Genomic DNA, 25089 nt, shown 5'->3' with positions numbered 1-25089 from the left:
GTTCTTGATGATGTGCCGATTATACAGAGGCTGACCGCTTTGCATGTTAAACCATTCGATGGCCGAGAGTGGCTCTTGCTCTGGTCCTGCGCCATGAACGTAGTCAAGGTATTTGCATGAGAAGAGGCGTATGAAGTCGTCGTATAAATAATCTCGTAGGGCGCGCTCGCCTCGTAGGTATTCCAGACAGAGGCAGGCTTTGATGAAGTTCATGAGCGTTCCATTATGCGACTTGCAATAATCAGGGTAAGCAGCGCTGAATTCTGTGAGAGGCGTCGGCATAGAGTCCTGAACGTCTTCAGCGTCGTCATCATCTTCACCATCAGAAACCTGCGGTAGTGTGTTTGGAGGCCCTGATAACAATGGTTGCGCCCCTTCAGCAATTGGAGCTGAGCTTTCGACGTCGCTCGTCTCTGCTGACGTATTTTCATTGGTCTCGTCGACTAGGTTTGTGGCATTTTGAGTTTGTGTCTGTGTCAGAGTCGCAGGCACGATGGAGCTGGACACAACTGTCTCTTGTGTCTCTGTAACCGTCAGAGGCTTTAGAGACCGCATGTGACTGCTGGTCATACTTGCACCGTCTCCCTTGGTATGAATTGGGCTGAATTTTATAAGCTTATGCCTCTTGAAGGGTCGCTGCCGCTTTTCATCCCCGGCTCGTTTCGGTGTCCCAGCAGCAACAGTTGCTGGAATGATCTCATGATATGGTTGTGCGCATGGTGGCGTGTTTGCCACCTGCACTGGAAGTTCCTGTACCCGTTGACTGGGGCATACGCGAGGGTGCTCATAGTGATCCTCAGCCGCATCCTCTTTGCCATCCTCTGCGTCTGGCAGCTGTACTTCCATCTCCTCCTCTTCCTGCTGGCTTGACGCAAGCGCCAAATTGGGGTACCGCTTCCAATCGACTGGCGCTCTTCGACAGGCTGCTCGAGCGAGCTGTGGATGAGGCGTCTCTTGGACGAGTGATGATTCAGGCATCGCATCTCGCCGCGGGCGAGATTCAGGAGGCGATTCCGACCAATCAGAAGCGACGCGCTCCGGAGAAGATGCAGTCGCACCGCAGGCCTGTGAAGACTTTGCGACCTCTAGTTGTGCATCTTTGACAGGCGGCACTGCATTACTGGTCGTCTTTTTGACACGTGCTTCATGAGCTGCCAATACTGTCCGCAGCACGTGGTCGGGCACGTTGGCCGGGCCATGGGATGTCTTCTTCAAACGGTGTATCCATGATTCATCCTTTGCCAACAACTCCTCCTGGTCCTTGGGGATCTTCTTGCCATTTTTGCCGTGTATCGCGTCAGTGATGTCCTCGAACTGTGATGCGCTGTAGGACATTGGTGCACGGGTTGCTGGGTGCGCCGCAGATGCACCACCGTACAGAGTCCGTTCTAAATCGGGTTGTATTGCTTCACTGCATAGCCTTAGTAGAGCCAGACAGGCTGCGATGGCTTTTCAGAACAGCAGGAGCAGAGACGTGGATTTTTTCGTCGTTTTCAATAGTTTGGGCAATCTACCCGTGCAACTAGCACAACGCGAAGCGTCATCGTTTTAACGCGTTGGAGAAGTGGCAAGTGGCGTCACCTGGTGGAGCCTCTTGAGCCTCTTGGAGCTGGAGCTACTGTACATACCTGCTTGCTGCTTGCTGCTAATAAACCCTGCTAAATAATAATAAACCTGCTAAATCCACTGGCATCTGCACCGACAGTGTGTATGTACCTTAGCTCGTGGCTGCCATGGAACCAAACGGACGCAAGCTCCCGCATTGCAAGGCAGCCACCCCAACATACCTATTCTTTGAAACATCTCTGCCGCTCAGCATCATCGCCAAGGATACCCCATACTCGACCTGCGCATCACACCGCACTCTTTCATAGGCATCATCGTTTGCCTGGTCACGCCTTGATTGTGCCTGCGCGACCCCGTCCACGACTCCCTCCAGTCATTCGCTGCTTATTGCCTACCACGTCTCGAAACGCAGCCGTATCCTACACAGAAGCGCACTCCTCAAACCCCGCACAACAGACCATGACGGCTGCATACGACACTGGCGTAGACACACTTGTCAGCTGCTAGAGCGCGTGCTATCGACTCTTTGGCTCTTGAGCTGTGTGCGCTATGGCGAGCAGTACCACGGCCAAGCCGCCCGGCTCGCCGGCGTCCACTCGTGGCTCACCGTTCAGTCGAAGAACTCGACGCGACTCTGTCAACTCCATTTCCGCCAGCTCCCTGATAGACAAGGAGCAGATGTCAAGCACCCTCGACAAAATACACAACTCGGCAAGCCAGTCCGGGGCTCTCACGACCTTCAACGACTTTGCACCCCCGCCCCGAGCCTCGCCTGCCGCCGAGGGCAAAGCGTCAACCGGTGATCTTGTCCACCACGGTCTCAGTGGCCTTTACACCAGGTTTCGAGAGGCTGTAGGTGCAGTGAGCCCGACGAAAGCGACGAGTCGAGATGACGACACCACGATAGAAACAGCTTCGAAACGGACATCGCTCTCAGGCAGCCACATCTCCAAAAACTCGGTCTCGTCCCTCAACCGCAGCGACGGTGCCATCACTACCGTGCCAGAATCATTGCAAACTGTCCCATCAAAAGACCTATCTTCTAGGAGCGCCAGCATCTCCGAGGAGAGCCGCGGTCTTCAACAACCGCCATCGTCTAGAGGCAGCGTGCCTCTTATCACTGGCTCAAAGCCATCTTCGTCATCTGGGCGCCCACTTCTTGGAAGCAAGCCAAAAAGCTCTTCTACCATCGACCCCGTTACGGCCTCTGCTCCAAACCCCCCAAACCCTCAAAGAGATGCCAGCAGGAGCACGATCCGAACAGATGGCAGCGGTGGACAGGAATCACGTCGAAGTCTTGGCCGAAGCGATACGCACCACAGCCTTCCGATATTAGACATAGCTACGTTTGACGCTACCGACGGTAGATTACTTCCTATCTCGAACACGGACGACGCATCTAGCTACGATGGAAGTATGGACGCACCAACCATGTCGCCTCATTTACAAATGACGTCCGCTCCTGCAAATCATACACGAAGCCCCTCTGCAAGCTCCTCCATGTTAAGCCCGGATCACTTGAGACGGAAGCCTGCCGTGATTGACCGAATAAGTCGCTCTAGATCAACGGTGTATTCTGTCTCTCGCGATTCTTCACTCGACCGGGGTGGAGCCCCGCACAGCCCAGTCGAAATGGCCGCTTCTGAGGTGAACTCTCACGAGGCGCTCTCCCGTCATGGCGGGCATGCACGTTTCATTTCTGGAGATGCACGCGATCCCAGCTCAACAACTTCCCATGAAGGTGCTTCTGACCATATGAGTGCCCAACTGGATAGGATGGGGCGGCGGCAGGTGCTGGGCAAAGAGTTCTGGATGAAGGACGACACAGTCAAAGAGTGTTACCTCTGCCAGGCGCCATTCTCTGCATTCCGGAGAAAACATCACTGCAGAGCTTGTGGCTGCATTTTTGATTCAAAGTGTACAAAACTAGTGGCGGGCGACAAACTTGGCGTGCAGGGCACTCTGCGTGTTTGCAAGCGTTGTTTGGAGGCAATCAATCGCCGCCAGGAAGGCAGTGCATCAGATGATTCCGGCGACGAGCAGTCATTTATGCCCAGAATCTTCGGTCCAAGTCAAAAGCCCGGCCAAGGCTCACCATCACAGCCAAAGCGCGACGGGGATCCTGTAACAGCTGCACCGGAATCCTCGAACGGACAACGTCCCATTGTCACTCCTATGATGGCAATTCCTGCCACCCGTCGGGTAAATGAATCGAACCGCAACTCTGCTGTGCTGGAGATTGGATTACCACAACTTAGCCGGCCTGGATCGTCCCGGTCTCTGAAGTCTCTCACAAATGCACGACCGCAATCATCAGCCGGGCACAAACGGCATCACTCGAAACATGGCTTTCTCGGGCGCCTTAAAGGTGCCGCGGAGGAACGCGCTCCATTTAGAAGGGGTGTCGATGACGATACGTCCAAAAGGTCCAAATTTCCCGCTTTTCACGACGATAATATTATCGACCCCGAGCTTGCCGATTTCATGTCAGACGACTCTAGCGGAGACGAGCAAGTCAGCATTTTTGCAACCATGAACTCAGCCGACATGCACACTGCAGGATTCGAACAAGAAAAGTCAAATTTGTCGCCCTTCATGAATGCGGGGAGAAAACATCGACATCGACCCGGAGAGAAGAGCATTAGTGGCATGAGCCACTACAGCCGCGGGGCTGCGGATGATACGAGCGCGCCAACAAGTGTGCTGAATCACCGACGAAGCAATAGAAGACGTAATATGAGTAACGTCAGTGGAGCTGCACATCACTTGGCATCTCCAAGGCCAAAGTCGTCTATATACAAAATTCCAACGGGCTCGACAGAAGCTCTTGTTCCAACGGACAACGGCGATCACCTGCACATGAGATCTTCCCGCAGAGATTCTGTACCATTCAACATACCGTCAAACACAGACCTGAACAGTTCGAGTTTGAAGCATATCGACAAGCTGCTGCATCAACTTCTAGAAGATGCTGATGTTCTCGAACCTGAAGCTTGGATCAAATCTCTTGTGCCAATCTTGCTTCGGTGTACCGATGATGTCTCTCCAAACGTTGCAAAAGGGGAGGATATGGATATTCGCCACTATGTCAAGCTAAAAAAGATTCCCGGAGGCCGGCCACGAGATACTTCTTATGTTTCGGGTGTTGTTTTCACAAAGAATTTGGCTTTGAAAAGCATGCCACGCAGGATCGCAAACCCGCGCATCTTGTTGGTAACTTTCCCCATCGAATATCAACGTCACCAGCAGCATTTTATGAGCTTGCAGCCGGTCATTGAAGGCGAGAGGGAATATCTTCGCATCGTGGTTCAAAGGCTAGCAAAGCTTTCGCCGCATCTTGTTCTGGTTGAGAAGGGCGTGTCTGGCATTGCATTACAGTATTTTGCAGAGCTCAACATCTCTGTCGCGTACAACGTCAAGCATACTGTAATTGAAGCAGTTGCCCGCTGCGCCGAAGCAGACATCTTGAGCTCCCTAGATAGACTGGCACTGCCCGTCTCCACGGGACGCTGCTCGAGCTTCGAGGTCAAGACCTTTGTCAACAACAACTTTCTTCGCGGCAAGAAGTCATACATATTTCTTGGAGGCTGCCGCCCGGACTTGGGCTGTACGATATCCTTGCGAGGAGCTGACAGCGCCACTCTGTCAAAAGTCAAGTACATTGTTGAATTCATGTCGTATGTTGTGTACAACCTTCGCTTAGAGTCTAGCCTGCTGCGCGACGAGTCCATTGAGCCCGACGAAGGCGAAACCTCACTTTCCAACTCCTATGTCATGAACGAGAGCTTCAAGACCTCGAGCTCGACCGAAGACGGAAAACAAGCGGCTCGCGTCGCATCACAGCACAGTTCAAACGAGAATGAACAACAGCCTCAAGCTACAGAGAAGGCTGATCTGGATGGAGCGGCCGATGCTGGGCAGTCAAATGAGGAACGACCAAAGCTTCCGTCATTACATGATTCTCATGACAGTGGTGTGGGAGATCCGCCGGTGCCAGACGATGTACCCATGCCCACGTTTTACAGCGACATGGTTGCCAAGTATGAGACCAAGATTCTATCGGCTTCACCCTACGTCAAGTTCACTCAGCCTCATGTTTTGATGAGAGCGCGAGAACAGGAACGCCGACTTCTCTACCTTCGACGTTTGCGAGATCAAACAGTCATTGACGAGCAGGATGAAGCGAGTGCTGGTCGTGCAAAGTTCCAGCTGATTAAACCCGAGATGGTTGAGAAGATTGGCCAGAAGGCCCCGAGGCAAATTATGGAGATTTTACATGCCATGCATGATGCGGAATACGACAAAGCGTTCTTCAACTACCAAACGGGAACTCGACAATGGGAAGCATATATCCAAGGTAACTTGGATCTATTTGACCCTTATTCACACCAAAACATTGTCGTTTTGTATTCCGAAATTTGCACCGAAACCAAAATTCCATGCACAGAGCCCAGCCTCATCGCAATTAACTTTTACGATGAGCAGCATGTGTATACTGGCATGGATCCCGACTGTACACTTGGCCAGTACATTCAGGATCTGGCAGAGACCAAGGACGGAATCTGCGACTCGAGTGGCTGCGAGAGGAAACTGATTGAACATCATCGTACGTATGTTCACGACCAATATCGAATCACGGTTTTCGTGGAGGATGCACCACCGGGAGTGACTAGGCATTCAAGTCTTGGGGATGGTATCACCATGTGGACATACTGCAAAATCTGCAAGAAGGACTCGCAAGAAGTTCCAATGTCCGATGCTACGTACAAATATTCCTTCGGGAAATATCTCGAGCTACTCTACTGGGGCCGCGGCCTTCGTATTAAACACGGCATCGATTGTCCTCATGACCACTCTCGAGATCACGTCCGGTATTTCGGCTTCAATGATGCTCGCGTTCGCATTCATTGGGACCCTATCGACCTCCTAGAGATTGTGGTACCTAGGGCCAGAATCACTTGGAAGGTTCAAAACGATCTCAAACTGAAGAACGAGATTTTCACCAGAATGGAGGAGCGCTGGCGCAAGTTCATGTCATCTGTCAAAGCAAGGCTCCAGAGCATTCGTATCGACAGCGTCTTGCCAGAAAAGGCCGAGCTCTGCAAAGCAGAAGTTGAGGTTCTCACGAAGAAGATGCAGGGGCAACTCCCAATCATGCTACGCAAGTTAGAGGATGTCTATGTCAACTCAAAGTACTACGAAATCGTCCCCTTTAATGGTCTCGTACGTGAAATGCTGGAAGTTGCGGGCGAGTGGGACCAAGCTTTCGCCAAGTTCGAGGCGGACTTCTTAGGAGACAAAGATATGCGGCAGCTGACGATGATGCAATTGAAGAAGATGTTCACCGACGAGTCCAAGGAAACAATGACCAATCCGGAAGAGACAATGGTTTCGGCCACTGATAGCGACAGTCGGCCATCACAGGGTTTCTCTGAGATTGACGAAAAGAGCACGCAACCAACAGAATGTACCGACATGGATGGAAGCATTCTACGTGGAAGTCTTCTACGGAACCCGGATGGAGAAGACAACGAAAAGGCCGAGGTCCCGACAGAGGATACCACTGAGCGTGTCGAAGCACTTGATTTGGCAGGCTCTGGCCCGGTTGTGTCTGGATCCAGCCAAGCGCCTGAAAAAAAACCTGCTGAGAGTTCCCAAGCTGAAAGTGCCGAATCGGTTGATTCCTCGAAAACAGCATCGCCACCTGTCACCAGAGACAGCGCATCGGTCGTTGTGGGTGATGGCCAATCGCTTACAGAAAAGGTAGACCGTATGCGGCGTGAGCAAGCCCGGAAAGCCGGTGAAGACGCGTCAAATAACAAGCAAGACGAGAGAGGTATACCGCGCTCCTCACCTCCCATAATACGGGCCACCTCGCAACCCCAACGCATCCCACGGGCCATGACAACTGTGGGCAATCCCTCGAACGTTGGAGATCAAGTCGAACCTGCTCCAGAGCCGCAGGGCGAGGGGTCAATCAAAGTCGATAAGCGCTTATCGGAGAGACTTGGCTTGTCTGCTCTGAAACAACGTGGGAAATCTGCCACATCCGGTATTCCTCGTCTGGTTACCAAGAAGAAGGAGTCGAAAGTTTCCACTCTAACAAGACACTTTGAGCAAATCAGCCGCGAGTTTGAGAAAGAGCGCATACGTGACAAGAAGAAGCGGGCTGCTAGTCTTCGGCATCCGCGCGCGTTGCTCCCAAGAACTTCCACAAAAGTCACTATTCAGGTTTACGACGACTTCAACGCAGCGGTCGAGGAACCCGCCCTAATGAACGACGCGGCTGGGGAGCGAAGACCCGAACAAGTCAGTACTCCGGCCTTGCCCACAGGCAATACAGATGCTGCCAAGAGTGACCAGTTGGCGGAGTCCCCTCCCCTGCTGGACCCTGCACCAAAGGCACCGGATCAGATATCTGTAGCCGAGACGGATGACACCGCGACTGGGAAAGAAAACCAGCAAGACTCGGATGACGAAGAGCGTGCAAGTGACACTGAACCCAGTGTTTCGGATGAATTTCTCCCCGATATCAAAGAGATTGCCGATTCTACGCAGGAGATTCCACTTGAACTTCCTAAGCATCAAAGGAATACGCTCATGAAGTACCTCACAAAGTTTTGGGCAGAACGGTCCGCCAGTGGCTGGTCTGCATTGGATTATCCCATCAACCCGACGGATCACATCTTTGTTGACTCTAATGTTATTGTGCGCGAGGACGAGCCGAGCTCTGTGATTGCGTTGGCCCTTAATAGCGAAGACTATAAAAACAAGCTCGAGGTCATCCGTCGCGAGGCGCAAGAGATGCCCCAGGATGAAGTATCCGACGGAACAGCACAGGCCAAGTCAACGCCTGCGTCGGAGCATCTGGGCCGTCATTCGGATGCCAGTGACCTGGAGAAGAGTTTGTTGTGCATCACGGGAACGCATTTGAAGTACCAGTTCAAGGAAGGCGCGGCAGTTATGACGTGCAAAATTTTCTATGCTGAGCAGTTTGACGCTCTGAGAAGGAAATGTGGCATCGCTGGGCGCATAGTTGAGTCTCTTTCACGCTGCATGAAGTGGGATTCACGTGGTGGCAAGACCAGGTCTGTCTTTTTAAAGACCCTAGACGACAGATTGGTGTTGAAGGTGAGTCAAGCGGCAAGCAGCAAGAAAACACATGGTCAAAAAAGCTAACTGCGACTAGTCCTTGTCTCCCATCGAGACATCGGCCTTCTTAAACTTTGCTCCGGGCTATTTCACCATCATGGCGGAAGCATTGTTCCACGACTTGCCATCTGTTATTGCCAAGATGTTGGGCTTCTTCCAAGTCATCATCAAGAATCCGATTACAGGCACAGATGTGAAGCTTGATCTCGTCTTGATGGAGAACCTATTTTACGACAGATCACCAACCAGGATTTTCGACTTGAAGGGCTCTATGAGAAACCGTAAGATCCAGTCGACTGGCGAACAAAATGAGGTTCTCTTGGATGAGAACATGGTGGAGTACATTTACGAGTCTCCGCTGTTCGCGCGCGAGCACTCCAAGAAATTACTGCGAGCATCGGTGTGGAATGACACGCTGTTCCTCGCTCGACAGGATGTCATGGACTACTCCTTGATGATTGCTGTTGATGAGGCCAGAAAAGAGCTCGTGGTGGGCATCATCGACTGCATCAGAACGTACACCTGGGACAAGAAGCTTGAAAGTTGGATCAAGGACCGTGGGTTTGCTGGTGGTGGTCGTAATCGACCAACAGTTACAAGTCCCAAAGAGTACAAGTCTCGTTTCCGAGAGGCCATGGCAAGGTATGGACCGTAACACTGCGATGGTGAAGCGAGCGCCACTAACACGATGTTTCAGATATATCCTCCAGGCTCCAAATTGCTGGCATTTGTTCAATAACACCCAGTACCCAGTGTACTATAGTGGACGTGCTAGATTTGAGGACCAGCCTGAGCTACAAAAGTGAAAGTGAACGATGCGCCGAAATTTTTTTTTGGGGGGGGGGGAAATGTTGAATGTTTACCTTGTTTTGGGAGGATGGATATGTACGGCGTTGAAAGATTTGGGATTCATTTACGAAAACACGGGCATATAGCTATTCATACAGGCATTAGAGCGAGTTTATGAGGATATGCATAATAATGAAACCAGTAACAACTGTTCTAATACACTAACTAATGCTATGAAGACGACCGCCGCCGCGCATAGCTCTATCTGTTCAATAGCCATCGAACAGCTTAGCTACTGGAGTTATCGTCCACCTAAGCAAGCGTCGTTGAGCCGACCTTCATAAAGCGGGTCTGGACGAATCACAGCGCCTCACAAACAACAACCTCTCATTCAACATACCATGATTTATTCGTAGCGACACGTCCGCCTTCCATGTCGATAGAACTCAACTGGGAAACGCTCACAAGCGGCCCGGACGGAGAGGCGCTGGCAGAGAGCATCCGCGGCTTCATCCACGACAAGTTCCAGAGCGTGCCTCTGCCGCGCTTCATCAAGTCGGTGACGGTGCACGGCTTCGACTTTGGCAGCATCGCGCCGGAGCTGGAGCTCAAGGACATTGCCGACCCGCTGCCCGACTTTTACGAGCAACCGCTGGAGGATGACGAGAGCGATGAAGACGAGGAGGAGGAGGAAGAGGCGGACGAGCAGCTGCACCAGCACCACCCCTACCCCCACCATCACCATGCAGCCTCTCGGGGGCAGGCGCCGCCGGGAAGGAGCAATCGACCTTCGGACCTGAAGACGGCCATCCGCAACGAGTTCTCGCATCACCACCACGACTTGACAAGCCCGTTCATGGGCACGTCCACGCCGGGCTTGCTCGGCGGCCCGGGGCTGAGCTACCACCTCCACGGCCACCTCGGCACGGGCACGCAGACGCCGCTGGCCGCCGTCGCGGGTGCGCACCTCGGGAGCAGCTGGCTCGGGCACGGCTACGACTCCGCGTCGGCGGCAGAGGCCACAGCAGCGGAGGCGGCTGGTGTTCGCATGCCGGAGCCGAGCCACAGCCGGAACCCCTCCCAGAGCAGCATCCTCTCCGTGGACAACTTGGGCTTTCTGCCACCGCCGCAGCCAGCAGCGTTGCAGGCTCTTTCAAGCCGCGGGCTCCGGGAAAAGTCGAGCGTCTCGACGCTGGCCCCGACCTCGATCGGCACGTCGCGCCCGCCGACGCGGGACGCGCACGCAGACTCGGCCATCATCGACTCGGACTATGACGACGCCAACGACGGCGGCGGTGGTAGAGCCGACGACGATGATGCTGCCCGGACGGCGCCGCTGCCGCCGCGGCGACGCGAGCCGCGCGTGGAGGATGTGCAGGCCGTCTTCCGCATCCGGTACGCGGGCGACGTCCGGCTGAACCTGACGGCCGAGATCCTGCTCGACTACCCGATGCCGAGCTTCGTGGGCATCCCGCTCAAGCTCAACATCACGGGCCTGTCGTTTGACGGTGTCGGCGTGCTGGCGCACATACGGAAGCGCGTGCACTTTTGCTTCCTGAGCCCAGACGACGCGCTGACGGCCGTGGGAGGGCCCGAAGACGGCGGCGGCGGTAGTCGGCCGGGCTCCATGAGGAGTGGTGCGGCAGCGGAAATGGAAGCGGAGGGCGGTGCCGGTCGGGGCGGTGGTGGTGGTGGCGGCGGGAGTACGCGCTTCGGCGGCCTGCTGCAGGAGATTCGCGTCGAGAGCGAGATTGGAGGGCGGGAGGGCGGCAAGCAGAGCCTCAAGAACGTGGGAAAGGTGGAAAAGTTTGTCCTGGAGCAGGTGCGCAGGATATTCGAGGAGGAGTTTGTATACCCGAGCTTCTGGACGTTTTTGGTGTAATGATATAGGTAACCACAGGATGTACATGAACAGAGCAAACACAAACGCGAATGGAATTGCCTTTTTGTTTGTTATTATATACGAGGCCCTACTGGGGTATTTGAAGCTTTCCTATATTCATATGAGAAAAGATTTGCTCTGAACGCGCGCCCCCGGTCACGTCAACGTCCGCCGAAACCCCTGGTATGCCTGCTGGATGTCCATGTCCAGCTCCCGCGCCTGCTGCTCGCTGAGCTCCTCGCTCGCCTTCATCTGGTTGAGCGTGATGAGCCACTGCACGATCTTGCCGCGGTTCTCAAAGTCCTTGTCCGTCACCTTGTTGACCGACTGGATGACGTCGGATAGTAGCGGGTGCAGCTGGTCCTTGGATAGTAGGCCGAGCTTGACGGCGTCGAGGAACGTGATGAAGTCCTGCGTCGCCTCAAGGATCAGCACGCCGCTGGTGTTGCCGCCCCGGTCGGACGCGCCGCCGCCGCCGCCGCCGCCGCCACCACCGACGGCGGCCGAGGAGGAGGGGGTCGTGATGGTGGAGGGCATGCCGGCCTGGAGTCGCTTCGTCGCGCGGGGCGCTTCAATCTAGTCGTCGAGTTAGCGCGCGCGCGGCCATCGCGACAAGTTTCTGCGGGAGGGGAGGGGCTGCTCACATCCCACTTCGCCTGGAACTCTTCCAGGCCGCCAAACTCTCTGGCAATGGTCTCGTCGGCGAGCAACGCATTGTACTGCCGTAGCGACCGCTCGCAGATCTCTGTGTATTCCGCCTCAGATACGGCGTCTTTGATGAAGGCCTTCTCTAGCTCGTCCAGAGTCACTATGATGCTGAAGAGTTCGGCGAGGGAGTCTTGAAGGTCGCGTTCGGCTCGCGTGCTTGTCAATGTGACTTCCTGGGGCGATGACGTATCTGGTGAGCCAAGTGGTTCTGGGGGTGGTCAAGTAGCGACATGATATCTGGGCATACCTCGTCTAGATTTATTGACGCGGACAGCGCTGTATTGGGAACATAACTGTGTGGCGTAGGCGCATAACCCTGCCGCGGAAGCATTGTGATGTTATCGTGGATGGGTCAAGGCATTGGCACAGGGGGAAATCTCCAGGCGGATGATGTCGCCTGTAATCACTGATGGGCAGCTCTTCAGCGCCACTGGGCGCGATAGCAGGTAAGGCTACAGGCAACTGTTTAGCGGGGAACTGGAATCTCAATGGGGTCAACGGCAGAAAAGCCTCACCGCCCTGAATATCAGGGTAACAGGGTTATCGATAAGCCAACTCTAGAAAATTTTTGGGACGCTTTATTGTTTCGCTCAGAACGCTGTCGGCGGACAATTGCAAATTCAACCGCAGTCTCTCCCATAGCCAGGGTCAGTCCAACTCGCCCGCTTGCGAGTCGCAAATAAACTGCCCACCATGGCACCATCTAAGAAGAACCTCAAGGCTACCAAAAAGTTCGAAAAGAATCATTTGCAGGGTGTTCTGGACCGGAGAAAGGTGACGGCCAAGATCAAGCAGAAGCAACAGATCAAGGACAAGCAAAAACAGCGCAAGGCCAAGGATGCCGAATTCTTTGGCAAGGATGGCAAGCCGCGGCCAAGCGGCCCCAAGGATAGAAAGGTCAATGACATGAGCGTTGACGACTTCTTCCAGGGCGGCTTCGAAGATATCATTGACGACAAGTCCGAGAAAGCCAAGCTAGGCAAGAGAAAACGTGACGAGCCCAAGGCAAATGCCGAGGAGGATGGAAGCGACTCGGATGCCATGCAACCGCAGCCAGTCGCCAGCGACAGCGAGGACGGCGACGACGATGACGATGACGCCGGCATGAACCAGGAGACCATGGACGGGCTTGCCGAAAAGGACCCCGAATTCTACAAGTTTCTAAAAGAAAACGACCCCGATGCGCTCGACTTTGATGACAATGCCGATCTGGCCGAGGTTGATGAGCTAAGCGCTGGCGAAGACTCGGAAGAAGAGGAGGAGGAGGAGCAGCAGCCTAAGAAGAAGAAGCAAAAGAAGGCCAAGAAGGCTGAGGGAGAAGCAGACGCGGCTGAAGCAGACAGCAAGGAGCTTACTACGGCTATTGTAGCTGGTTGGCGCAAGTCCATGAAGGAGAAGCAGTCTCTGCGCGCGACGAGACAAGTTGTTCTCGCCTTTCGCTGCGCCGCCCACCTCAACGAGGACGACATTGACGAAAACGCGGACCAAAAATGGACCATTAACAGCCCCGAAGTGTTCAACGACATCCTCGTGCTCGCCCTGCGCGAGATCCCTCCCGTCATCAACCACCACCTGCCCGTCAAGGAGTCGGCCTCGGGCCGCGTGTACGTGCAGACGGACAGCAAAAAGTTTTCCGCGCTCTCGCTGCTACTCAAGACGTATACGTCGGCCATTATGCACCTCCTCGGCACGCTGTCTGACGACCGCACGCTCAAGCTGACGCTGTCTGCCATCACGCCGATCCTGCCGTACCTGTTGTCGTTCAAGAAGCTCGTCAAGGCGCTGGCCAAGGCCGTCGTCAGCTTCTGGGCGCAGCCCGCGAGTTCCGAGTCGACGCGCGTCACGGCCTTCCTTGTGCTTCGGCGGCTCGTCGTCATCGGCGACAAGGGCATCCGCGAGTCCGTCCTCAAGGCCGTCTACCAAGGCCTCGTGCAGGGCTGCCGCATCACCAACCACAACACGCTGGCCGGCATCAACCTGATGAAGAACTCGGCCGCCGAGCTCTGGGGAATCGACGCCTCGGTCGGTTACGCGACCGCGTTCGGCTTCATCCGGCAGCTCGCCATCCACCTGCGCAACAGCATCGTGCACAACAAGAACGACGCGTTCCGCATGGTCTACAACTGGCAGTTCACGCACTCGCTCGACTTCTGGTCCTGCGTGCTCGCGCACCACTGCACTCCCGCCAAGGCCGCCGAGGCCGGCCGCGAGAGCCCTCTCAAGCTGCTCGTCTACCCGCTCGTGCAGGTTACCCTCGGCGCTATGCGCCTTATCCCCACCGCGCTCTACTTCCCGCTGCGCTTCCACCTCGTCCGCGCGCTGCTGCGCGTCTCCCGCGCCACAGACACGTACATCCCGCTCGCCTCGCCGCTGCTCGAGGTGCTCGCGGCCGCCGAGATGCGCCGCGCGCCGCGCGCCGCCACCCTGCGCGCGCTCGACTTCGCCGTCGCCTACAAAGCGCCCAAGGCGTACCTGCGCACGCGCGTCTTCCAGGACGGCGTCGGCGAGCAGGTCGTCGAGCTCCTCGGCGAGTTCGCCCTCCTGTGGGCGCGCTCCGTCGCCTTCCCCGAGCTTGCCCTGCCCATTGTCATCCAGCTCAAGCGCTGGCTCAAGCAGGCGCGCAGCGCCGGCGGCCGCGGCAACAAGAACGCCAAGCTCGCCACCCAGGTCGCCCTGCTGGTGCAGAAGCTCGAGGCCAACGCCAAGTTTGTCGAGGGCCGCCGCGCGGCGGTCGACTTCGCGCCCAAGGACCGCGCCCAGGTCGACGCCTTCCTGCGCGACTTCGACGTCGCCAAGACGCCGCTCGGCGCGTACGTCGTCGGCCAGCGCAAGGCCCGCGCCGAGCGCGCAAAAGTGATGGAGGAGGCCCGCAAGGAGGACGACAAGAAGCGGAGGGAGGACGAGCGCGCCGCCCTGGAGGAGGAGGGTGACGTGATGGACTCGGACGAGGACATGGAGGTTGACGACGAGGATGATGAGTTTGACGTGGATGAGGACGATGAGGGGGAGGGGGAGCAGGAAGATGAGGAAGAGGATGACGACGAGTAGTGTGTGGTGCAATATTGCGACAACAAAACGCCATGTAAACCGGAGTTAGGCTGTATATACATCAAAAGGATACCTTGACTTTTTTCTTCATCACTGAACTCGACATTGTTCAAAAAGGCACAGAAGAAGCGAATACCAACATTTCAGCTTTGACAACAAGACTAAAACACTCTTATTGACAGCTTAGACAAGGTCTAGTCATGGCGCGGCTAATGAGGAATATTATATACAACAATGCATGCTACAGAAAAGTCCTCCTGCTACCAAATCAGCCGTCCAGGACCCGTCCTGGGGTTCCGAAAGAAGACCAAATGATAAAAGATACACGAAAAACGCCAGCTTCCAGTAATGAATGCCCGATGATGGGTGGGAAGCGAATTTCCAACGAAGCAGCCAAAAACATCCAAAAATGCAAAAAATCAGGAAAACGCCATATTAAGCCTCCCCAACTCCAAATCCATTTGAAAACAAAAATCTCCCCTCCAATCCGATCGGCCTTTCAGTCTCCAAATGCAAGTCGTTAAGATAAACGCCAATAATGTTCGCTATTCATGATGCCACAAGTACAGGAGCGCCGCTTCTCATTTTTGATACATTGGGCAGCATTAATGAATGCCTTCCCAGGTGAGTTGGTCAGTGGCGTCGCGGATAGACATGCCGGTGATGTTGAGAACGGTCATCTCGAGTTCCTCCTCTGACATGGCCTGGCCAGCCGCCTTTTGGCCCTCAAGGACGTCATACAGACTGTAAATCTGGTCATTCTTCACCTCGAGGCTCTTGAGCAGGGCCCGAATGTCCTCGGCAAGTGCCACGCGGTCCCGTTTACCAATAGCCTTGTCATGATTGTGGTACTTGGTTTGCAGCCTCGAGAGCTCAAACTGTAGATGACGAGACTCGTCTTCCAGGCCCTTTATGACGAGGGCGAGGGCATGGCCAGGGAACTGCGCCGGACGCATTGTCGGGTCTTCGACGGAGAGGTTGCGGTCCGTTACGGGGACGGGGCGAGGTACAGTGACGCGCTTCTTGCCGGTGGCGAGCTCCGTAGATGAGCTGCGGTGCGAGGTGATTCGGGTGCAAACAATGCAATTGCTGCAGCTGTGCTCACAAAGGCCGTCAAGCACACGCCTCGCGTCACGAGACAGGGCATGGCCGATGCTTTGATGGATGCTCTTGGTCGTTTCGGTCGTGATGTCTGTCTCCATGGTGCGCTGAACATTTTTGGTTTTGCGAGGATGAGGGGTCTGGTCGCGGTTGCCAATAGGCTTGAAGATTCCCTGCACAGGAACGCTCAGCTCAATCGCCTGGTCCTGAGTAGCGCCCAGATCCAAGGACAGAGGCCCTGTAGTCTCTTCGTAGTCGCTATAGTTCTCGAAGTGAGCCTTCGGTGCCTGGCGCGAGGCAGATCGACGCTTGCTGCCTTGGTTGGCAGCAGTCTTCAACACCCCAGGCTTAGCCGGGATGGAAAAGGCTACCTTTTGTGCCTGCTCATTGGTGGCTTGACCCTTCTTCTGAGACGCCTCCACGTTCTGGTTGGTGTTCAGTACAGATTCAGTATATTCGCCATCCGTAACGTTCTGGCTCTGACCAGTCATCTCCAGGGGCATATCAAGCAGTTCCTTGGTCTCAGTGGGAGCTTCAGGACCAGATATGTTGGTATCAACCGTCATCTCAGGTAGGAAGAGACCAGCGGTAGTGCCCTCGGTCTCAATGTTTGCTTTGGGAGCTGGACGGTAGTGATCAATCTGCTCCTTGAGGAAAGTAACTTCCTCCTTGAGCTTGATATTCTCTTCGTGCAGGTCATGAATACTGCGCTCAAACCCAGAGTTCTCGCGCCTGAGCATCTTATTATCGTTGAAGTATTTTTCATTGTGTCGCACAAGGCTCTGGTTATCCTCTCGCAGAGAAGCGAGCTCCTCATTTTGCTTGCGAAGTGCTTCAAGCTCTTCGCGAGCAGCATCAAGCTCGTGCTGCACCTCGTCGAGATCTTCATTGAGAACCTCACTCTGCTCAAATTGAGATTTGCTGGCACGGAGAGACTTGTTCTCCGCGAGCAAAGACTGCTGCTGCTGACGCAAGCGGTCATTTTCGGAACGCGTTCTATCCATCTGCGACCGCAGTGACTGTAGCTCACTTTCGAGCTTGCGGTTATCGTCGCGTAAAGACGAGTTCTCCAGCTCAAGAGCATCGCGGCTGTGGGTAATGGCAACAAGATCGCGGCGCAGAGTATCGTTATCCTGACGAACTTGCTCAGATGAGTCCAGCTGCTTCTGAGATGTCTCCAGTGCCTTTTCTTTGACCGTGAGTTTCCGGGTTAGCTTGTTTATGTCATCGCACGCCTCTTGCAGCCTGGTGAGTACACGATCCTTTTCATGTGAAATGGAATCGTTGGCGATTTCGCTGGTGCTGAGCTTGCGCGTAGCTTGGTCTAGACGCGCCTGCAAAGAGACAATCTCGGATCGAAGCCCTATGACATGTCAGTACAAAACCCTTTTTACTTGATTAGCAGATACGTACGGGCATTGTCTTGCGTGACTTGGTCGTGACGGTGCCCTTTGTCCAGGTTGTGGCCCTTCTCTCTTGACTGGGCCTCTAGCCGTTCAACTTGCTGTTGCAAGCCCAAGGCATATTCTTGAACCTTTTCATGGTGCTCCTGAAGAGAAACAATTTCGTCGCGGATCATATCCATCGAGACGAAGATTTTTTCCTCTTCTTGTGGGACCTTGATCGAGTCGACAGGGATGTGAGCAGCAGCAGCAGGGCTTGCCTGCCTGTCGTGGACCCGGCCCTGCTTGACGAAAATTGGAACACCATTCTTCATGGATCCGCTGAATCGAAGGGTGCCGGTCACAAAGTCGCCAAGATGAGACACATCGGGCATGAAGAATGAACGCGCGTTTGCGCCATTGTTGGGACTGGCGATGGAGTTGGGGGAGGGAGGCACTGCGGTAAAGCTAGATTTGGCAGAGGACCCATTGGGTGACGAGCCGTTAGCTCCTGACATGTGCTTGGGGCTTCCGGAGGCCTTGCGTAACTGTTCGAGGGCTGCTGAAATTGATGGTCGTCTTTGCAGGAGCGGCATAGGCTCTGATGGCGCGCGGTTGTGGGCGCGCGAGAGGGGACCGAGGTGGCGATTGTTGCGGGAGAGGACGGGCGCGGGGGATTTCGAGAGAAGAACGGAGAGGTCGCACTCGTCGTCGGCGCGGGGCTGCATGTCGGCGCGCTTGCGCTTAGAGCCTTCCCAGATGTCTCGCGTCGAGTCTTCTTGGAGGAACTTGAACGAGGGCACGATGTGGCTCTCCTTGTTGGGCTTGGTCTCCTTGTTGCCGAGAGAGTTCTTGGGCTTGGAAAAGTACTCAGGCCACTTGCGATGGGCGGCTTCCCAGTTGACGGGTAGCTTCCTAGCGCCGCCGGTGATGCGGGCAATATCCTCGTTCAGTCTGCGGGTCGATTCGCCTTCGGGGTCGGAGAAGACAGAGGTCATGGTCGGGCTGACGGTGCCGTGGGAACCGGTCGAGGAAGGCGGCGAGTTGAAGGGGTTCTCGCGGTTTGCATGCATCTCGCGAAGGACGCGAGAGCGATATCGTTGATCACGGTCCGTTTCCATGGCTTCTGGGACGCGTGCGGCGCGGTGCCGAGATGGCCAAGGAAGGAACGCAACGGTGACGTCGGGTGTTTATGAGGGCGCGAGCAAGGCTATTGCATGAAGCTGGTCAATTCGGCGAGATATTGGTAAATGCTTTAGAGACGAGGCGGGAAGAAAAGCAGGGAAGAAACGCGTGGTTATGGGCTAAAGAAGACGGATGGAGAATGAAGATGGGGAGATTTGGTTTGCTGACTGGGATGTTGGATTTCGAGGTACCTGAAGTTGGTGTGGGGGCCTTGCTTGTGCTTCCGTTTTGGGCGGAAAGTAAACAAACCTGCTGTGCGAATACGCGGTAGTTTTTTTTGTGGGCGCGCCTGAGCTGACTTGTGGACGGACAGACAAATAAAGTGGTTAGCGAAGATACCTAAGATATAGGGAATAGGGAATACTAAAGATGTATAAAATACCTAAGACATGTGAAATACCTGAGATGCCTAAGAGAGGTGAGATATCTAACAGGGGACAAATTACATGTTCCACTTACCGCACTTACTGTAGGTGTAATAGGCGACAAGACAAATTTAGCTGCAGACAGTCAGCGGAAGATGCTTTCAGGTCTTTGAAATATTGGCTAAATTTGGCGATTTTGTAGATATTTTTGCGATTTATTTCTCAATTTGCCTTTTCCCATGTGGGCTCAAATTAAAGAGATGTAACCGTGGACAGGCGAGACGCTCAGTTTCGCCTGGTGATCTGTCAACGGAAGCAAATCACTGAGAACTACAAATTTAATTCTGTAAAATTTAGGCAACACTCAGACCTTTCTTGCAACATTTTTCTGGCTTCTCTGTTGGCTGTATTGCCTCTTCCATCACGGCTCATTAGTCCTCTGCAAGCCGACCCGTACTCAGTTCTTCTCGTTGCATGAATAACCAGACTATGTACTCAATACAGAGTACAAATTGTGCAACACGTATCCTGCGAATCCATTCTCACTGTCCAAAACTACGAGTGACACAAAGTCAAATATCCCGCTGGACCACCATTCCAACTCTACCAAAAAAATAAAAAAACAAACCGATCGTTGTAACAAGTTTCAGCAAACCCAGATCCTCTCCGCGTTGTGTCTTGGCAGGCAAGCCGCTGCCAGCGCTGTATGTAAAGTTGTAGTGTTGCCCACCACACATGCTGCAGACTGCAGTGAGATGCTTGGCGTCGAGTTGCATGATTCTTCAATACCACTTCCGCTTCACACCACCTCTAATAACAACAACTACCACTCCTCTCTTGCGTATTACCCCTCATCGTGATGATCACAGATGTCGTTGTGCCGGTGGCCCGCGGAGAAGAACATTGGGAATCGGCCCGAGTCTTCTCCCGCTAATCGGCGCGTTACAGTCACGCTAAAGACTCTACAAATCAAATCAACCTAATCAAAGAAGCAGTGAAACCTTGGTTCTTTGCCCTACAGCAAGACTAACAATTTATTAGTCTCTGGCCGTGAAGCTCAACCTTCCAATTTTGGCGGTTCCCGGCAGCGCTCGCTCCTTCACACTCTTCGAGCTGCCTCCAAGGAGGGGGTGGCGCATGCGCCAAGTGTATCAAGCCCGTCCCTAGCTACATACGAGTCAAGGTAGTAATGAGTTCTAAACTGCGCAACTAACCTTCATTGTTCACTTGTCATTCTTGAGCCGTCATACTTTGTGCTCTTCCGCATCCCGCCCGGCGCCGTTGACACTGCGAGCGCTGTCCGCCTGACCTTTTGACCTTTTGACCCGACCTCCCATCAAGTAATCGGCCGAAATTATTCGACACCATGCTACACCCGCAGATGCACCCTCAGTTTGTTTGGGTGTCTTGATTCCTGCGGAGCTTCTTGTATTGGCGCGTCAGCTTCCTGGCATGCTACCTTGCTTGCTGGGGGCGCACTACGCAGAGACATGATGCTGAGTTATATTAATATTGCGTCCGCCTGTCCTCTGGCTGCTTCTAATGGAACCGTTCTTGAGACTCTCGGTCGCCCTCATCTTGCGCTTGGGCTCCGTCTTTTGGACCATATCAACACCATGACCGCTTCGTTACTTGCCCTTGTTCTTTGCAGCTTTGCAACCGTGCCCAGCGTCTTTGCTGACGCCAACGCCCCCTACTGTTCTGTCCTTGAGAGCGCCAGTGCCAGTTCCACGGTTGAATGTCGCTCGCTGCCGAATGATTTTCTCCAAGTTCGAGGCGCTTCTTCCATGTTTGCCTCTTCGCGCTCCACCCCGGACACGACCATTTTGCAAAATACCTTCAAGGCTCTTGCCGACTTGCAAAATGACTATTTCAAGCAAACTAGAAACACTTGGCCGGATGCCATTGATTGGACTGCCGCTGTCATCCAGACTATTGTCTCGGCCACCATGTCGACTCTCACCCAGTCCATAGACGCGGCCGTGCCAGGCAAGGACTGGAAGCAAAAGGAAAATCTCCTTTCCTTCCTACATGAGCAAATTGTCAGTTCCTATTTTGGTCAAGAGGCTGATAGGATCCTCACTGAGGTATTGACTCTACTTGTTTTCTCATTATTGTTTAAATTTTATGAAGTCAACTAATAACCGGTGCTTGCAGGCCTACGATGATGTGCTCTGGGTCGTCCTTGGCTGGGTGGAAGCCGTAAAATTCCGCCGTCTTCACCAAGATCTGCATTATCCCGACGGAGGATTCAATGACAGGGCCATTCCAACTGACATCACCCAGGCTGTGAGGTCCATGCCCTGGCACGGGCAGTTCTGGGTCGACACCTTTGCCAGCCGCGCCAATGACTTTTGGGACTTCTCATCCCAGGGCTGGAACACGGCGCTTTGCGACGGCGGCATGACGTGGAACCCACGCTTGGAGACCTACAAGAATGCCATTACCAATGAGCTGTACATTGCTGGCTCCATCGCCATGTACAAGCACTTCCCAGGCGACCGCCTCAACGGCACTGGCTCGCGAGACCCGCGCCATCTCCAGGCGGCCAAGGACGGCTACGAATGGCTGATGAATGTTAACATGACGAATACTCAGGGTCTATTCGTGGATGGCTTTCACATCAACCACAACATCCCCAACAACACAAAGTGCGACCAGCGCGATGAGATGGTCTACACGTATAATCAGGGCGTTATATTGACAGGAAATCGTGGTCTTTTCAGCGTGACTGGGGACCCTTTCTATGTCGAAGACGGCCACAAGTTCATCAGAGCTGTCATTGCTGCGACTGGCTGGGACTTGCAGCTCGGAAAGCCTGTTGACCGCCTGAGCGGAGGGAAACTTCCCCCCTGGCGTGGCCTTGGACGCTACGGGTTGCTAGAAGATCAATGCGATGCGTCTGCTACATGCTCACAAGATTCGCAGACCTTCAAGGGCATATACTTCCACCACTTGACTGCATTCTGCAGGACCCTCGAGTTGACACATGGTGACTCCAAAGTCAATGAGCAGGCTCTCATGCAAGTGCGGCAGGCACACGCCGCATCATGCCGCGACTACATTGACTGGATCAAGCACAACGCCGATGCAGCATTGCAGACGCGAGACAGCAAGGGTCACTTTGGCATGTGGTGGGGAGCCAACGTGTTCAACGTGAACGTGCCGCGCTCCGCTGATGGCATCGACCACTTCGCTGCCAACAAGACAGATTACCGGAACGAAGGCACCCCGCGCAATGCTCTTTGGGGTCTTGCGGATGCGTTTGTCCCTGGCGGAGGCAACGCCACCGCAAATGCCGGTGTACAGTTGTACTCGGCAGGCTCAGGTGACCCTAACAGTCGCGGGCGCGGTCGCACGGTCGAGACACAAGCCGGTGGCTTGGCCCTGCTACGAGCTTATTGGGAAATTTCTCAGTCTTCATAGAGTATGCGCTGGGACGAATAAGCTCGGGGTCTTTTCTTTACGTGGCTGTGGCTATGTTGGTTGCCATGATAGAGCAGGGATGAATGGTATTTGATCAGTAAATAGGTGCTATTGAAGAATTAGTAAATACCAAGATCTTCGTAAGATGCGCTAGTTGCCCAGGCTATTTGTGTTTTACGTGTCTTTTCTCAGACTCGGTCCCGAGAGGCTGTGTGCTGACGAGAAGCGCTAGGACGCGAGTGCGAGCAGAAGGCGAGAAAAGGACGAGAACCACGCGAGGGCAAGCCTTGTAAGGCTGCTTTTTGGCGGATACCCTTTCAGCCACATGGAAGTGACTCGAGGCAGAAGCAATAACGTCATTGGTGTAATTGACTAGTTGATTTCGGTTTCCTGCGAAAAGGTTGCAGATGTCGGAGGTCCGGTGCGTGGCCAGTAGACTAGCCGCGTCATCACTGCGTACGACAAGGCGTAGGCGCAGCGCAGTGGTGTAAGTTGATTCGTCGGCGCGTATGCGGCGTTGCGTATGGGAGGATGCAGCTTACAGTTCGAGTATTTGGAAGTTTTCAGTGTATATATTCCCAGGCATTTTCCCCTTGATCTGGGTGGGTTGTTTTTCAACACCACTTACCTCACTTACAAACAGTGCCTTACCCTATACCACTTACAACAGCACTTGCAACCGCACACAACCAACCCTCCACAACTCAATCAACAACACACACACACACACACACACCATCACAATGGTTCTCGGACTCCTCGTCGCCCTGGCTGCTGGCGTGGCCATATGCCACAGCTGCCACAAGCGCCACCAGCGCGTCGACGCTTTCCGGCACGAGTACGAGGCGCACAACGGCGCGCCGCTGACCAAGGCGGAGTGGAAGCAGCTGTGCCGCGAGCACAAACAGGCACTCAAGGCCGCCAAGCACGCCCACAAGGAAGAGAAGCGCATGCGGCGCCACGGCTGCTGGCGGACGTCGGTCCCGGCGTCCTTCCCGGCCCCGGCCCCAGGGATGGATGTCAAGCACAGCTACGAAGAGGCGCCTATGGATTACAACGCTGCGCCGCGGCTGAGCGACAAGGCGATTCAGATTCCGGTGCAGGGCTCGGATGAGCCGCCCGCGTACGTGCCGGGCTCGATGGCGCCGCCGCCGGAGAAGATGTAAGCCGGCTTGGCGGTGTAGAGGTCGGACGGGCTGGACGGATTGGGATGGACGAATTGCTGCGAAAATCTTCTGGTTGTTAAGTGTGGAAGAAGAGGCTCAGATACACGATTGAACTAATTAATAAACGAACTTTCTACTCTTGAGTTACGCTTACTCGTCAGTGAATACGAGTCAGATACGCGTCGAGTCGACACGGACGTCTGCTGCTACGGAACTGAATCTATAGCGGGGAGACCTATACATAGGGATCTTGTCGAGAATGCCGTATTTACTATCGGCGCCTGTGTGGGTGACCTGATTGTGTCCGTAGTTGGCAATTTCGGAGAGAGGTATACAAAGGGTAATTTTGACCATTATCTGAACCCGCACGTCCCATGATCGTCCCGCGGCAACTTTCAAAAGAAGCTGCATCACATGCTGCAGGAAGACGGGTGGCTGTGGTGGTGCATGGTGCGATTGCGCGCCGATTGGCTTGAGAACGGGATGTTGAGGGACTTACAGGATATGCATATCTTGAAGAGGAATAATTGATGGAGCAGATTTCAAGTCTGCAAGGGAATGGGAGCCAGCCGAGGGGATGTTGCGGACTCGTGGGGTAGCGCCGCGGGAAGGATCGGGCGAGCATCTGGGCCCTAGGGCAGTCGGTGATGGTGTGGGAAAAATTGCGGTGATGGTATTACGGGGCGTCTATTCGTAAGTCTAGATCGATTGGTGAAAAACGGTGTCCATGGCACTTTCGTTGGTTCACGACATGGCAGAAGTCGACGACGGTGGCTTGGCAAGGCCCTGACCCTACCGAGATCCTTGCTATAGCATCCACTTCAGATGCTGCCGAGGCGGTCTTGGACTCTTGGAGAGCATCGGGCACTGACTGATAAGTCGCCTGTTTCTTGGTCAAAATCGGGCACTAATAACTGCGGTCTGGTTCTTGATGGAATGGTTCGTGGAGGTGAAAAGGACGAGAAAATGCCCCGCTATTGAGAAGCAGCCATTTTTTTTCCTTGTCTTGCCCCTCCGCCGGCACCGGAACCCGCCTGGCAAGTCACAAGCTCCCGCCCAAGGAAGCCTAGCTGCCGTGCTATAGCACTCATCTGACTCGCTAAACCATATCTGAACCCGAGAATGAATTGGTCATGACAAAAGGAAATGCAAATGACCGAAAATAGGGTGCCACATCGGCCGAAGTAAGGACCGGCGGCGGAAGAAGTTGTTGGGGAAGGGATGGCAGGTGGGCTGGGCATCTATCTATACGTAAGACACTGATGAAGTAGAAAAAAAAACGAAAATAAAGAATCAAGCTAAATAAAAGCCGTTGACAA

The 25089-nt window shown here is 54.2% G+C and overlaps 8 protein-coding genes across 8 annotated transcripts; 5 read left to right on the top strand and 3 right to left on the bottom strand.

The window, feature by feature from the left end:
* Positions 1-1021: 1021 nt before the first annotated feature.
* ISF_05205 (hypothetical protein) lies at positions 1022-1335 on the bottom strand (the record flags this gene model as incomplete). Its single annotated transcript, XM_018848810.1, has 2 exons — positions 1022-1065; positions 1122-1335. The coding sequence occupies 2 exons, from the start codon at positions 1333-1335 to the stop codon at positions 1022-1024; spliced, it is 258 nt and encodes an 85-aa protein (XP_018703946.1).
* A 780-nt stretch (positions 1336-2115) lies between these two features.
* On the top strand, positions 2116-9524 carry ISF_05204 (1-phosphatidylinositol-3-phosphate 5-kinase (Fab1); the record flags this gene model as incomplete). Its single annotated transcript, XM_018848809.1, has 3 exons — positions 2116-8697; positions 8756-9360; positions 9416-9524. The coding sequence occupies 3 exons, from the start codon at positions 2116-2118 to the stop codon at positions 9522-9524; spliced, it is 7296 nt and encodes a 2431-aa protein (XP_018703945.1).
* A 416-nt stretch (positions 9525-9940) lies between these two features.
* ISF_05203 (mitochondrial inheritance component mdm12) lies at positions 9941-11389 on the top strand (the record flags this gene model as incomplete). Its single annotated transcript, XM_018848808.1, has 1 exon — positions 9941-11389. One exon carries the CDS (start codon positions 9941-9943, stop codon positions 11387-11389), a length of 1449 nt encoding a protein of 482 aa, XP_018703944.1.
* A 156-nt stretch (positions 11390-11545) lies between these two features.
* Positions 11546-12428, bottom strand: ISF_05202 (vacuolar protein sorting-associated protein Vps28; the record flags this gene model as incomplete). The annotated part of the gene is made up of 3 exons (XM_018848807.1): positions 11546-11965; positions 12034-12305; positions 12413-12428. The coding sequence occupies 3 exons, from the start codon at positions 12426-12428 to the stop codon at positions 11546-11548; spliced, it is 708 nt and encodes a 235-aa protein (XP_018703943.1).
* Positions 12429-12790: 362 nt separating this feature from the next.
* Positions 12791-15145, top strand: ISF_05201 (putative protein family UPF0120; the record flags this gene model as incomplete). Its single annotated transcript, XM_018848806.1, has 1 exon — positions 12791-15145. One exon carries the CDS (start codon positions 12791-12793, stop codon positions 15143-15145), a length of 2355 nt encoding a protein of 784 aa, XP_018703942.1.
* A 605-nt stretch (positions 15146-15750) lies between these two features.
* Positions 15751-18749, bottom strand: ISF_05200 (hypothetical protein; the record flags this gene model as incomplete). Its single annotated transcript, XM_018848805.1, has 2 exons — positions 15751-17609; positions 17660-18749. 2 exons carry the CDS (start codon positions 18747-18749, stop codon positions 15751-15753), a joined length of 2949 nt encoding a protein of 982 aa, XP_018703941.1.
* Positions 18750-20794: 2045 nt separating this feature from the next.
* Positions 20795-22604, top strand: ISF_05199 (Six-hairpin glycosidase-like protein; the record flags this gene model as incomplete). The annotated part of the gene is made up of 2 exons (XM_018848804.1): positions 20795-21265; positions 21336-22604. 2 exons carry the CDS (start codon positions 20795-20797, stop codon positions 22602-22604), a joined length of 1740 nt encoding a protein of 579 aa, XP_018703940.1.
* Positions 22605-23347: 743 nt separating this feature from the next.
* Positions 23348-23770, top strand: ISF_05198 (hypothetical protein; the record flags this gene model as incomplete). Its single annotated transcript, XM_018848803.1, has 1 exon — positions 23348-23770. One exon carries the CDS (start codon positions 23348-23350, stop codon positions 23768-23770), a length of 423 nt encoding a protein of 140 aa, XP_018703939.1.
* Positions 23771-25089: the final 1319 nt, after the last annotated feature.

Source organism: Cordyceps fumosorosea (assembly GCF_001636725.1).
Source record: "Cordyceps fumosorosea ARSEF 2679 chromosome Unknown scaffold_12, whole genome shotgun sequence".
Lineage (NCBI taxonomy): Eukaryota > Fungi > Ascomycota > Sordariomycetes > Hypocreales > Cordycipitaceae > Cordyceps > Cordyceps fumosorosea.
This window is presented reverse-complemented; position numbering and strand designations above follow the sequence as displayed.